At 41.6% G+C, this 15,156-nt stretch overlaps 1 protein-coding gene across 5 annotated transcripts in view; it reads right to left on the bottom strand.

The window, feature by feature from the left end:
• PTPN3 (protein tyrosine phosphatase non-receptor type 3) overlaps window positions 1-15,156 on the bottom strand; it is a 124,972-nt gene that overhangs the window by 83,242 nt on the left and 26,574 nt on the right. For all 5 annotated transcript variants that reach the window (XM_017498546.2, XM_017498549.2, XM_017498550.2 and 2 more), the window contains exon 2: window positions 3,345-3,499. In XM_017498546.2, the coding sequence (XP_017354035.1) occupies window positions 3,345-3,482 (138 nt within the window). In that variant the 5' untranslated portion in view covers window positions 3,483-3,499. The remainder of the gene's footprint in view (window positions 1-3,344; window positions 3,500-15,156) is intronic.

Raw genomic sequence — 15,156 nt, 5'->3', positions numbered from 1 at the left:
TGAAATACCATCTTTATCCTGGTGATATCCATACTGGTATCCCCAGCCTGGACCTGTCCCCTGACCTCCCGACTCTTCTGTCTTGCACCATTCCTACACTGCTACATAGATGAATAACACGCCTCTCCACCGCCACATGCCCACAGCAGAACTGATGACTTCTGCCCTCAGACCTGCTCTTCCCACAGTCTTCCCCATCTCAAAAAACTGCAACTCTATCTTGCTGCATTGCTCAGGCCAAAAACCTGGGAGTCACCCTGAGGCCTCCTGTTCTTTCCCATTCCAGATCCCATCTATCAGCAAACCCTATTAGCTCCACCTTCAAAGTACTTCTGTGTTCAGTTTCCTCTTAGCCAGCCCCACACAGCCACCATGTCCACTGGTCATCATTTCTGCCCTGGACTGCCACGTCAGTTTTTCAGCTCCTCCCTCCTATAGTTGACTGTGGACAGAGCCCCAGTGCTTTCCACCTCATGTAGAAAAAAAAAAGCCAGGGCCCTCAGAATGATCTCCAAGGCTCCATACAATCCTCCACCCATTATCTCTGCCCTCATCTCCTGCTACACTATCCCCTGGCTCATTCCACTCCAGGCTCCACTGAGTTCTGCAAACACAGGGAGCGGGCTCTAGCCTCAGGGCCTTTGCACTGCTGTTCCTTCTCCCTGGGATGTGCTTCCGCCAGACGACCACACGGTTCTTTCATCTCATCAGTGGGGCCTTCTCAGGTCACTTCTATACAATGGTGACCTCGCCCTGCCCTGCAACTCTCTCCCTCTTGTTCTACTTTATTTTTCTGCAAAGCGCTTAGTACCGCCTGACTCAGCACATATTTTTTTATGGCCCATCTTTCCCACTAAGATGTTGGCTTCAAAAAGGCAGGGATTTTGCTCTGTTTTGTGCACTGTTGCCATTTTTTTGTACCTAGAACAAAGCTTGGTTCACAGTAAGTGCTCAATAAACATGTGCTGAATGAATATATAGTGACATAGTCACAAACATTCATGATCTTTTCAGGAAGAGGAAATACTGTTTAAGAACAGTTCCAAGACAGACAAACACACATTTTAACTAAGAAGCCAGACATATACTAAACTATCAGTGTACAGCACCTGGAAGAGATATTTGTGACCTTCACGGAACTTGTGTTATCACAACATTCTATGAAAGATTACGTTAAAAAGGAAATCATATATAAGACAAGGTTCTGTAGAACCAAAGTAGTTTCTTGTTAAGGGAAATATTTACAACCTTGCCAAGAGACCCCTAAATCAGTGGTTCTCCAACTCCACGGCACATCGACCACGGCACATGGAGACAACTCGGGGAGAAATTACAATGCAGATTCTCAGGTCCCACCCCCCAGCGAGCAAGTTTCAAAATACCCAGGCAGGAGAAGGGATTGACATCTATAACACACATTGTAGGAGCTTCTGACAGACTTTAAGAAACGTTCACCAAGGCCGAGCAATCCAAAGTGGAGACAAGGAACTAATTAAAAATATTTTTAATTAAAATGGAAGCAGTCCTTAGTAGTTCATAAAAAAATTAAAATGCCTCCATTTTAATTAAAAAATAAGATAAAAAACTTAAGCCAGGTGTGGTGGCTCAGGCCTGCAATCCCAGCACTTCAGGAGGGTGAAGTGGGAGGATTGCCTGAGCTTAGGAGTTTGAGACCAGCCTGGACAAGTTAGTGAGAACTTGTTTCTACAAAAAATAAAAAAAAAGTAGATAGGTGTAGTGACACGTGCCTGTAGTCCCAGCTGCTTGGGAGGCTGAAGTGGGAGGATTGCTTGAGCCCAGGTCAAATCTGCAGTGAGCCGGATCACACCACTGCACTTCAGCTTGGGCGACAGAGAAAGACCTTGTTTCAGGGAAAAAAAAAAAAATAGTTCTTCAGGTATATTTCAAGTGTTCAATTGCCACATGTGGCTGGGGAGCTCCCTATGGGTTAGTGCAGATACAGGACATTTCCAGAATCGCAGAATAGTCTTTTGGACAGTCCTCCTGAGAGGATGTTTATCTCTAAACTGGCTTCTGAAGAAACAGGTCACAGGTCTATGTTGTAGCCCCCCGAGTTAGACTTTGGAGACACCTCACTAGAAAACTGAATTTCCTTGCTGGAGTTTTCACTTCTTACAACATTTCCCACCTACAAAAAACTGATGCCCTGACACTGGGGAAGAGTTGGAGGCCTGGGTGATCGTGGAAGTGGGTGGAAGAGTGGGGTGGAGGGCTGGGAAACATCCATCTCTACTGCCCATTTCTATTATCTGCCAGGCGAGGGGCCCACACTCCTATGACCCTGGTCATCCACCAAGTCTTCTGCACTGACAGGGAGACACCTGCAGCCAAGGAGATACAGCAGCCATTGTGCTAAGACTCCATGCAAACTGCCTTGTTTTCCTGCTGGCGTCAAGGCCCATGATCGCCTGGGACTGGCAGTGCGCAAACTTGCAGGGGTTGTGCAGAAGACCCAGGGACCAGTTTTTGTTACCTTTTACATTCTTGTGGCCTTTTACTGTTCCCTCATCCCCTGTCCTCTCTTCTGATGCCTTTCCTTGCACACTGACCTTTCCAGGCTGGGGCAGACCCCTTTAGGACTGGCCAGAGGATGGGAGAGACAGGCAAAGGTCATGGGCCCAGGTGATGACTGGGCTGGGCGGGCACCATAGGCAGCCACGGTCTTATGGCTGGCCTGTGAGACTGGAGGCCAGCCATAGCACTGGCTCTTCCATGGGCTTTAAGTGGGATGAACCAGGACCTCCCCAAGCCCTGCCATCTGTGAGGCTGGTGGTCTCACAACCCACTCACTCACACATTTAATGAGCACCTGCTGTGTGCCCAGCCTTGTGCCAAGGACAGGGGAAACAACACCCTTTCTATTCTTTCCTGCTTTCAAGGAGCTCACAGTTTCATGGGCAACATATACCCTAATCACTACTTAAAAAATGCAACCTGACATGGGTTCTAATGAAGCATATATATGTGTGTGTGTGTGTGTGCGCGTGTGTGTGTGTGTGTGTGTATCACTATGATGTGCAGATGCTGGTGCTTCCATGGAGTCCTCATCCACTTCCTGAACCAGTCTCCTTCAGAAGGTGGATGAGGACTTCACAGAAGCACCAACATCTGAGCATCAAACAATTTACGCCACACAGAGGAAGGGAAAGACCCTCAGGGTAGAGGTGAAATGGGGGCAAAATTTTTAAGTATTTCCAGCGCGATCTCAACATACAAGATCTCAAGTTTTCATTTTAAAACATTTTTTCTACATTTTGTAAGCCAAGAAATGAAAACTGTTAGAAGCATTAATTCAGGAAAAATTTAAAAAGTAGAGAACTTACAGTAACTTTAAAGGTCTGTACCAAGCCATCTAAAAAACGGATGCTGCAGATGACTTCGGATCGAGTTTTCTCTTTGGGTAACTCTGAGGTGCGTATGTTATTAATTCTTCCACCCAACGCACGTAACCGGGAGGTCATAACTATCGTTGAATAACCTGTAACATAAGATATACCTGTTAGTACTTTGATATGAGAATCACCAGTTACTTGTGAATGCAGATACCTGTCAGATTTGATCCTCTCGATACCGTCTGAGGGACTCACAGATAATGAGAACGACATAGCAGATCATGTTTCCAATGGAATTTTGACTTCTAAGATGCTCTAAGCAAAATGTATTGCTAAATTATACGTTCATAGTATTACATGGCTTATTTGCGTGTCTTATTACCTCCCTGGTCTGAGGTAATATTTATATTTCCCTGGCCCTCCCTGGTCTAATGTAAAAGTTATATTTCTGATTTATATTTCCCAGGCTTTTAAATTTTTATTTATGTTTCACAATTTTACGTATGTATGTGTTTTACCTCTAAGGTTTTAAGGAGCTATACCTGGTATAAATATGATTTCAAACATGAAAAGATTTATTGATAAACTGGCATTAAAATTAAAGGACCTCTATTCATTGAAAGACACCATTTAAGGCAGCAAAAAGGCAACCGACAAAGTGGAAGGAGATACTGGCAATATATACGTCTACAAAGAATACATGAAGTGCTCCTGCTAACCTAGTGAGAATAACAGAAAACGCCGCAGAAAACAGGAAGAAAACAAAAACAGGTACTCAACCACATTAGCTGTCAAAGAAATACAAATGAAACCCACAAAGCAACAGTACCACATGCCCACCAGAGAACCCCTATGACTCAAGACTGGCAAAACCACAGAGGGTGTGCAGCAGCCAGAACTCTCACATGCTGCTGGTGAGAACATAACTGCTGTACTATGGAAAACTGCTGAATGGTATCTATGAAAGCTGAACATATGCATTTATTGTGCTATAACAATTTCAGTCATGGGCACACTCCCAGCAGAAAAATGCATATTCACTCACTAAAAGACACGGACCAGAATCTTGTGGGAGCTAAACTTTGAGCACATATGGACACCAAGGAGGGAATAATAGCCAGCAGGGCCTACATGAGGGTGAAGTGTGGGAGGAGGGTGAGGATCGAAAAACTACCTATCAGTACTATACCTATGACCCAGTTGACAAAATAATCTGTACGCCAAATCCCCGTGACAGGCAATTTACCTATATAAAAAACCTGCGCATGTACTCAGAACTTAAAAAATTTGTTTTTAAAGTCATGACAATTCAAAGATTTGGTCCACAATATGTATCTAATAATAATTTATAACAATAACAAAAAAGAAACTTCATAATAGTCCTAAACTGGAAAAGACCCCATCTATCAAATGTAGAATGGATAAATTGTGGTACAGTCATACCATACGATACTATACAGCAGAAGAAAGAAATGAACTACCATTACATGTAAAACATGAATCAGTTGCTTTAGATTGAGGAAAAGACATGAGACACAATAGATTATCTGCTGCATGATTCCATTAATATAAAGTTTACAAACAGGCAAAACTAATCAATGCTGATGGAAGAAAGGATAATGGTTACCTTTGTGTGTAGTGAGGGGAAGGGTTTTCTGGAATGCTTTTAATATTCTATTTCTTGATGTGGGTGCTAATGACACTGGTGTAGACACTTTGTGAAAATTTACCAAGCTCTACATTTATGATTTGTATACTTTTCTGTATGTATGTTTTAATAACAACTTTACTTTTTTTTTTTTTTTTTTAGTATAATATTTATGAAGAGGGAATTAGAGGGCATTCAAAATCTGACCATGGTATTAGGGAACAGTAAGGAAACTGGTTTGACTGGTGAATTCAATGGTGGAGAGGCAGGCGAAAAGACTGGAAAGGTGTGCAACTGAGGACATGACAATATCATGTAGGTGGGAGGATCTAGGCCTCTACAAAGAATACATGAAGCAGCGGGGTGCAGGGACTCACACCTGTATTCCCAGCATTTTAGGAGGCCGAAGCGGGTGGATCACCTGAGGTCCGGAGTTTGAGACTAGCCTGGCCAACATGATGAAACCCCGTCTCTACTAAAAATACAAAATTAGCCAGACATGATGGCACACGCCTATAATCCCAGCACTCTGGGAGGCTGAGGTGGACACATCACCTGTGGTCAGGAGTTCGAGACCAGCCTGGTTAACATGGTGAAATCCCATCTTTACTAAACATAAAATTAGCCAGGCATGGTGGCACTCGCCTGTAACCCCAGCTACTCTAGATGCTGAGGCACTTGAACCCAAGAGGCGGAGGTTGCAGTGAGCCGAGATCGTCCCATTGCACTCCCTGGGCAAAAAGAGCAAATCTCTGTCTCGGAGAAAAAAAAAAAAAAAAAAGAATAAGTGAAGTAATTTTACAAATCAAATTGGCTCAGGGAATAGAGAAGATATAAATCCGACATTCTTGGGTGAAAGAGCAAATAAAGATGAAGGGCCTGAGAATAATTAATTTTTATTAATTATCTGCAAACTTTCTCTGATGGACTAGGCCTCCGCATATGCTATTCCTTCTGCTTGCAAAGCTCTTCTGGCTCCTCTTCATCTGATCTAACTCCAGTTCCTCGTCAGTGCTCAGCACAAGCATCACTTCCTCTGGGAAGCCTTCCCTGGCCTCCCTAACCAGTCACAGATTTGAGTGACAGAGTTCACTCACTAGTGCTCATCCTCATTTCACACTTACAACTGATGAAATGTATTTAATATCTGCTTCTCCCGCTAGACGCAAAGCCCGACAAGAGTAGGTCTGCTTTTGCTCATTGTACTTTCAAACCTAGGTCTGGTAGGCAGTTAGTAAATGTCCAAATGAATGGAAAAAGAATGAAATAGAAAATGAAGCCAAGATTTATAGTCTGCACAACAGACTATATAGCAGTACTGCAGTACAACAAAACTGTACAGCAGTACAACGGGATAGACAAACTTGAGAGAGAAGGATGGGGTGGGGTCTAAGTAGAAATTAGAGGGGGAGCCTGGTACAGTAGTGCCCACCTGCAGTCCCAGCTACTCTGGAGGCCAAGGTGGGAGGGCTGTTGGAGCCTAGGAGTAAGAGTCCACCCTGGGCAATGTAGTAAGACTCTCTCTCTTAAAAAAAAGAAAAAAAAAAAGCAAGAAAAGAAAGAAGGAATGCAGTCTGTGTCCCATAGACCAGTGCTTCTCACAGTGCAGTGTGTGTACAGAGTGCTTGCAGATCTTGTTAAAATGTAGACTCTGATTCAAGTAGGTCTGGACAGGACCCAAGAGTCTGCATCTTGTCTCCCAGGTGATGACCAACCTGCTGCTGCCAGGGTCCATTCTGGGAGAAGCAAGTCACAGGTAACTGGAAAATTACCTAACGTCAGGGTGGGGCCCGAGAAAAGATTTGCAAATCAGTAGCAAGGAGTAGTGACTCAGCTCTCAGAAGGATGTGGCCAAAGCAGTTTGGCCAAAGCAGACTGGAGAACCGAGAAGCTTCAGGGAAAGACAGGGGGCAGCGATTAGGTGCAGAAAGTACATCCAGGAAGAGAGGCACTTGGTCTCTTTATCATTATATTTAAGGAGCTCCAAGTAAACCTCCCTTAGATAAGGACAGGGAATCTCAAATATTAATAAAAAAAATTCTTGGGACCAACAGTGCGAAGAAACTTATTGAGTCACTTATAAAATTCCACCCACCGCACCACCTCCGCCTTGCCCTTTCCAATGAAAATGTCATCAGAAGCAGGGATGCATTTTCTGAGTAATACAAAAAGTTATCAAACGACAACAAATGTGTTCCATAATGCTTTAACCACACTGACTTTAAAATGTCAATTTTATTTTTTAGTTCTTGTCTAAGAATCTCAGGTGGGTTACATTTTTTTTCAAAAGATACAATAGAACCATTACAAGTTGGTTTTAGTGGGAGGTGCACATCAGAATCACCTGGGGAGCTTTTAAAAACTGCCTGTCCCCACACCCCCCCAGTGGTGATTCAGCATCCTCGGGTGTGGCGCAGAATCACTTTCCCTTTGGGAAGCCCTCAAAGTAACAGCCATGGAGGTGAGGACTAGAGGAGTGGGTCTCCAGGGAACCTCAGGGTGTGTTTTGGATGGACGGCCTTAGAATATAGGCTCTACAGAATCTAAACCATTCATCGTGTGGATGAATTCACTGTGTGTGAAGAGAGGTGGTCAGTTGTTCTGTGGAGCAGCTAAAACAGAGATAGTCACACAATGACCCCAGGCAGAAAAAGCTAAGATTTGAAACAGGTGCCTCCAAATGAAAGTCACCAATGTCCAATGTTGGACATTGATTTTCAAACTTCACCTGAGCAGCTCCTCATAGCTCATGCTGGCATTCATGCTGTTGGGGCTTATTCATTTCACCACAGTTAGCAGTGAGGCTGTCCAGCACAGTCACACAGCTAGCTGACAAAATAAAGTCGACCAGTAACCCACACAGACTTCCCCTTCTCACGTCCGTCTCTGATTGTTACATAAAGGGCTTGAAACCTAATGACAATGTCATGAGTAGGTATTTTATGAAAGCTGCAGAAATCTTCCTATAATGGTTCCTAAAGCAAACCTTGGTAAGAATGAGCCTGATGTTGAATAGCCAAATAATTGAGCCATGTGGTATTTTCAGATTGTCTTGAAATTACATCTTAAACAATCTGGTCGGGACAATGGATGCTGACTAACTGCCCTGTTTCCTGTACCACAGCAATTGGGGAACTCAGGGTTTCTATGGCTTCCTTTATAAGCCTCTTAATTCTAAATAAAGCCACAACCCAACCAGGAACATGCTGGCCTCTCTGACCACAAATGATTACAGCTGCTGCTGATGCATTTTATAATATGGAAGCCAAGCCTGTTCTTTGCACGAGTTTAAATATCCATTATAACTTTAGACTGTTTTAAACAATAGCAATCAAAGCTCTACTGTGAATACAGTTTTTAATTAAAGATTATATTTGGAAAACGTATTATTGAAAGAGGCAAAACCTCACTTTGCAAACAGTAGGGGCACAATAAAGACCATGAGATTTAGAGTGGCACATAGAAAGTGCCTAGCACATGTGGCACACATACCAGGCACTCAATAAAAGGTATTTTATTAATGTTCTAACAAATAATAATAAATCTTCTAATGCCATCAGGTGCTGTCTACAGATTCCAGATTTTGTAGGGCAATCCTGATTTTGAACGACTTGCAGATAAATGAATGTTCCATTTCTTAAAGTTTTATGTATTCACTTTAATAAAGACAGCTTGCTAGAGTTAAAAAGGAGGGGTTATAGATACGTGATACACCTTTGAGCTGCTACAAACTCGGGAACCAGAGGCAGGGCATGCTGGCACAAATTGCCACGCCCCATGCATGTGAGACACCAGAGCCTTGGGAGTCAGGGTTAGGTAACAGGGCTGCTACTAGGGCCCCTCCCTGGCTGCCCTGAAGCCTGATACAGGAAGGAGGTAATACCGCCGCTTTATTTCCTAAGGATCTGTCTACACATTGATCTGGGAAACTGTTCTTTTACCAGCCAATGAACCAGACAGAAAGAAGGGAGGGGAACACATGCAAGTGACAGAGCAAACCCAACTCCACTGTAAAATTTTAAATAAAGAGGCCAGGCCTGTAATCCCAGCACTTTGGGAGGCCCAGGTGGGCAGATCACCTGAGGTCAGGAGTTCGAGACCAGCCTGGCCAACATGGTGAAACCCCGTCTCTACGAAAAATATAAAAATTAGCCGGGTGTGGTGGCACACACCTGTCATCTCAGCTACTTGGGAGGCTGAGTCAGGAGAATCGCTCGAACCCGGGAAGCAGAGATTGCAGTGAGCCAAAATTGTGCCATTGCACTCCAGCCTGAGTGACAGTCAGACTCTATCTCAAGATAATAATAAATAAATAAAGGGCAAAGTATTCCATATTCTTATTTTTTTTTAATTAAGGGATTTAGGCCTCTAATTGAAGAATGTGAGTTTGGTTGAAGAAAAGAAGAAGAAGAAAACAGTCTTGATTTATAAACACCCAATTTGTAAGTAACCTGTATAAATGAATCATGGGGTGGCTTGCTACAGCAATCAGCCTATATCATCAAGCTGGTCTAGCCCAATGCCACCACCTAGTGGCGACAAAGAGAAGACATGCCACCTCCTACGCGGACAGTATAAAGGGAATAGGGACAGCTCTGCTCTCCTTTTTTGCTTATTGCTTACAGTTCAGCTTATTTCAAAAATCCTTTTTGCAGTATAGAAGCCCTTCTCAATTCCCTTTCCCAAATTCTTCCCTATGAACTCAGGAAAGTGCTTTCTTCCCTCTCCCTCCGCCCTTTTTTTCCTTTTAGCTATTTCTGAGCCCTAACAGATAACTGATCTGGAGAAGGGCATTTCTAGCATGGAAAAGTACCTGTACTATCAACCACCCTAGACAATGACTCATCAAATTAAGTGCGCTTCTCATCAAATGCCAATATTTAATGTATTGCAGACACACGCTTCATTCATTTAGCTGCTAACACAGTACCAGGGTTGTTCTCTCTTCCTTGTCACTATAGACACACAGATGCTGGGTTGCATTACATGGTGATGAGTTTTTTTGGGGGGACCAACCAGGGCCCCAACTAGGAATAATCACTCGCATTGCTCATGCCTTTAGGAAAACAGAAACCACACTTTCCTATTGATGTCGGTACCTCAAACAGGACAGCTTTTCATTCCAGCCTGTTTTAAAGGCACGGCTAACTGTTCCTTAAATTCCTCTGAAGTAAGTGGGGTATTCCCTTATAAAGATAAAATTTACTGGCTAGACCCTCACGTCTACAAAAATTTAAAAAAAAATAGCTGGGTGTGGTGGCACTTGCCTGTAGTCCTAGCTATTTGTGAGGCTGAGGTGGGAGAATCGCTTGAGCCCAGGAGGTCAAGGCTGTAGGAAGCTACACCACTGCTCTCCAACCTGGGCAACAGAGCAAGACTTTGTCTCAAAAAAAATTTTTTTTTTTTTTTTTTTTTTTTTTTACAAACACTTGGGCAGGGATTTATTTATCATTTATTAAACACTAAGATGAGCTCAAACTAAGAATGTCTGCTCACTGATTAAGTTACTAAAAAAATAGTGACTAAAATGAGACTTTCTTTTCAGCCAGTGACTTAAAACTAGTGTACACAAGAATCATCTGCAGACTTGTTAAAATGCAGATTCTTGGTTACTATCCAGAGATTTTGGTTCAGTAAGGGCCCAGGAAACTGCATTTTAAAACAAAATAATTTTCTGAATTTACAGAAAAGTTGCAAGAAAAACATAACTCCTGGATAACCTTTTTGCTCTTTTGTTAATATTTTGCCAAATACACTTTATTTTTTTTTTTATTTTGAGATAGAGTCTCGCTCTGTTGCCCAGACTAGGGTGCAGTGGAATGTTCTCAACTCACTGCAACCTCCACCTCCTGGGTTCAAGCAATTCTTGTGCCTCAATAATTTTCTGAACTTACAGAAAAGTTGCAAGAAAAACATCACTCCTGCATAACACTTTTGCCCTGGATTCAACTGTTAACATTTAGCCACATACACATTGGTTTTTTTTTTTTTGAGATAGTCTTACTGTTTCGCCCAGGCTGGGGTGTAGTGGAATGATCTCAACTCACTGCAACCTCCACCTCCTAGGCTCAAGTGATTCTTGCGCCTCAGCCTCCTGAGTAGCTAGGATTACGGGCATGCACCACCATGTGCCTGGCTAATTTTTTTTTTTAAAGAAAAAAAAGAAGAATGAAGGAAAGGAAGAAAGAGGAAGAGGGAGAAAGAGAACAGGTGTGTTGCTTTATTGCCTGGGCTAGAATGCAGTCTATAAATGGGTATGGCTGTAATTGTGTTTAATAATAGAGACATTAAAAAAAAATGAGGGAAGAAAATAATTAACAAACAGCCAACCAATATTTCATTTAAACCTGTAAATAGGTGTGATGTAGTACTTGATAAGAGTGTATATTTTGTGTATTTAAGTGGAGAGTTCTATAAATGTTAATTAAGTCTACTTGTTCTGGATCTGAGTTCAAGTCCTAAATATCGATGTTAACTTTCTGTCTCATTGATCTGTCTAATATTGATGTTGAAGTCTCCCACTATTATTGTGTGGGAGTCCAAGTCTCTTTATAAGTTTTATATATCTGGGTATTCCTGTATTGGGTGTGTATATATTTAGGATCTTTAGCTCTTCTTGTTGCATTGATCCTTTTATCATTATGTAATGTCCTTCTTTGCGTCTTTTGATCTTTGTTGCTTTGAAGTCTACTTTATCAGCAAAAATTGCAACTCCTGCTTTCTATTTATTTATTTTTGCTCTCCATTTGGTTGGTAAATTTTTCTCCATCCCTTTAAGTCTTTGTGTATCCTTGCATGTGAGATGGATCTGGATGTAGCATACCAATGGGTCTTGGCTTTTTTTTGCCTGTGTGTGTCTTTGGATTGGGGGATTTAGTTGATTTGAATTTAGAATTAATAACAATATATGTGAGTTTGATGCTGTCATTTAATGTTGGCTGGCTGTTTTGCCCATTAGTTGGTGCAATTTCTTAATTATGTTGATGTTCTTTATTTTTTGGTATTTTTTAGAAAGGCTGATACTGGTTGTTCCTTTCTATTTGTAGTGGTTCTTTCAGAAGCTCTTGTAAAGCAGGCCTGGTGGTGATGAAATCTCTGAGTGCTTACTTGTTCACAAAAGATTTTATTTTTCCTTCGCTTATGAAGCTTAGTTTGGCTGGATGTAAAATTCTGGGTTGAAAGTTCTTTTCTTTAAGGATTTTGAATATTGGCCCTCCCTCTCTTCTGTCTTGTAGGGTTTCTGCTGAGAGATCTGCTGTGAGTCTGATGGGCTTCCCTTTATGGGTAACCTGACCTTTCTCTCTGGGTGCCCTCAGTATTTTCTCTTTCATTTCAACCCTGGTGAATCTGGTGATTATGTGCCTTGAGGTTGGTCTTCTTGAGGAATATCTTTGTGGTGTTCTCTGTATTACCTGGAGTTGAATATTGTCCTGCCTTGCTAGGTTGGGAAAGTTCTCCTGAATAATATCCTGAAGCATATTTTCCAGCTTGGATTGATTCTCTTCATGACATTCAGGTACACCTATCAAACGTAGATTAGGTCTTTTCACATAGTCCCATATTTCTTGGAGACTTTGCTCGATCTTTTTTATTTTTTCTCTAATCTTGTCTTTTTGTTTTATTTCATTAAGTTGGTCTTCGACCTCTGATATCTTTTCTTCTGCTTGATCAATTTGGCTGTTAAAACTTGTGCATAGTTCGCGAAGTTCTCGTGTTGTGTTTTTCAGCTCCATTAATTCACTTATATTCCTCTCCAAGTTGTGTGTTATTGTTAACATTTCATCAAACCTTTTCTCAAAGTTCTTAGTTTCTTTGCATTGGGTTAGAACAAGTTCTTTTAATTCCCAGAAGTTTCTTATCATCCACTTTTTAAAGCCTGCTTCTGCTAATGGAACACAGTCTTTCTCCATCAGGCCTTGTTCTGTTGCTGATGAGGAACTGTGATCCCCTGTAGAGGGAGAGGCGTTCTGAGTTTGGGTATTCTCAGCTTTTTTAGGCTGGTTTCTTCCCTTCGTTATAGATTTATCCATCTGTGGTCTTTATAATTACCATCTTTAGAGTTGGGTTTCTGAATGGACGTCCAACTTGTTGATTCCCGGCGCTAAAATCTGAGCAACCCATTGTGCCGGCCAAAACAGTGGCTTTAAGATTGATGGTGCTTTTCTGACTCTGCACCAAGAACCGCCTCGCCGGCCACAAGAGTCGCGCTGGCAAGACGTGGGGCTCCTCCGCTGGGAATCTCCTGGTGCATGAGCAACAAAAATTGATCTGAAAGTGTGGCGTCCTCTCGTTCTCTGCGCTTTCAGTGGAGCTACAATTCCGAGCTGCTAGTGATGAGCCATCTTGGATCTCTTGTCAATTTTTGTATTTTTAGTAGAGACAGGGTTTCACCATGTTGGCCAGGCTGGTCTTGAACTCCTGACCTCAGGTGATTCGCCTGCTTCAGCTTCCCGAAGTGCTGGGATTACAGGCGTGAGCCATCGTGTCCAGCCCACATACCCTTTGTTTCTCCTCTCTCTCTTGCCTATATACACACAAAGACACACCATGCTTTTCTCTGAACCACTTGATGTAGAGATCACACCCGTTTATCTCGAAATATTATAGCATATATCTCCCCAAAACAAGGGCATTTCATAACCACCATACAATTATCACACTGAAGAAATTTAACATTGATAAGCACTTATCTAATATCCAGTCCATACTACAATTTTGCAAATTGTTCCAAAGATGTCCTTTATTTCTCTCCCCCGATCCACAATCCAAACCAGAATCATGCCTTGTTTTACTTGTCATATAGAAATTGTATTTTTTTTGTTTGCTTTTTTTTTTTTTAAAACGAGACAGAGTCTCATTATGTTGCCAAGGCTGGCCTCAAACTCCTGGGCTCAGCAGTCCTCCTGCCTTGGCCTCCTAAGGAGCTGGGACTACAGATGTATACCAACACACCCAGCTTGAAGTTGCATTTCAAATAAATACCCCCTGACCTCCATGACAATGGTGCAGCTGATGTGAGAGCCACACAATGAAAAATCCTCTACCAGACAATCTTGCAGGTTCCTTTTGCTTCTGCCTGTCTATGCTTATAGCCTATAAGCTTATAGCTTATAGGGTCTTGGTTAGGTGGGCATCCTTTTGTCAGTTTTACTGTCTATATTACAAGTCAGTTCCCAGAGCTAAACAGAGTTTCCACAGCTTGGCAGCTGTCCCATCACTCAGTCTGGGAAAGTGCTTCCTAAATCATTGTTGATGAAGTAACAGATTTTCCAGTCTATATGTCACTGCTGGGATTAGTACTGTTGTCTAAACAGAAGAAAGCAACAGGAAAACTGCCATCATTCAAAAAGGACGGTATCACTTGATATTACATAACCAGATGTCTTGGCTTGTTCACTCAAATTAGTCCACATTATTCACCAACACCAATTCTTAACAATTCATCCAAATTGTAACAGGCCACACAAAGCACGCACCCTTCCTCAGAAACCCGTGAAAGGGTCAACCAACATTTTCTTAAAGCAGCAGCAATAAAAGAAAACAAGATGCATGCATTTTGTGCTACTAATTAGGCTTTGAAAATGTTCTTTTTTAAAATTTTTATTTAATATTTTCTGTTTTCACTGTCATTTTTATTTTTTTGCAAATGTTCTTAATGAAATTCAGTCCAACTAATTAAAAACTCATTTCAGTTTTCATTTGTGAAATGCCCAAATATCTTTAAAAACACTTCCCTATACATTATTTCCCTTTATTAGTTTTAAAATAAGTGCAGTTGATAACCAAATTACTGTACAACTGGTACCTGGAGTTTAATCTTTTCCTCATAACTCTGTAATTTCATAAATTGATCAACATTATCTTCTGCCATTTTTAGCCTACTTTCTCAGCTTTTTAATTTCCAAAGTACAATACTCCATAGCAACACAAAGATACATGCACTAACTCATTTTTTAAATTATATTTTAATGTAAACATAATCACTGAATACTTCCTAAGAGAAAAACAAACCTCCTTATTTAGGGAGGCATTTTCATAAGGCTAATTCAACGTTAAAGCCAAAACACAAATTTATCCTGAACCTGTATACCAAAAAATTAAATTTTAAATAACACTTTAAAAGTATAAAACCTCCTAATGAATACAGTAACACAG

This window comes from Cebus imitator, unplaced genomic scaffold (assembly GCF_001604975.1).
Source record: "Cebus imitator isolate Cc_AM_T3 unplaced genomic scaffold, Cebus_imitator-1.0 Scaffold244, whole genome shotgun sequence".
Lineage (NCBI taxonomy): Eukaryota > Metazoa > Chordata > Mammalia > Primates > Cebidae > Cebus > Cebus imitator.
The sequence above is the reverse complement of the archived record's forward strand: the minus strand, read 5'-3'. Positions and strand labels throughout refer to the sequence as shown.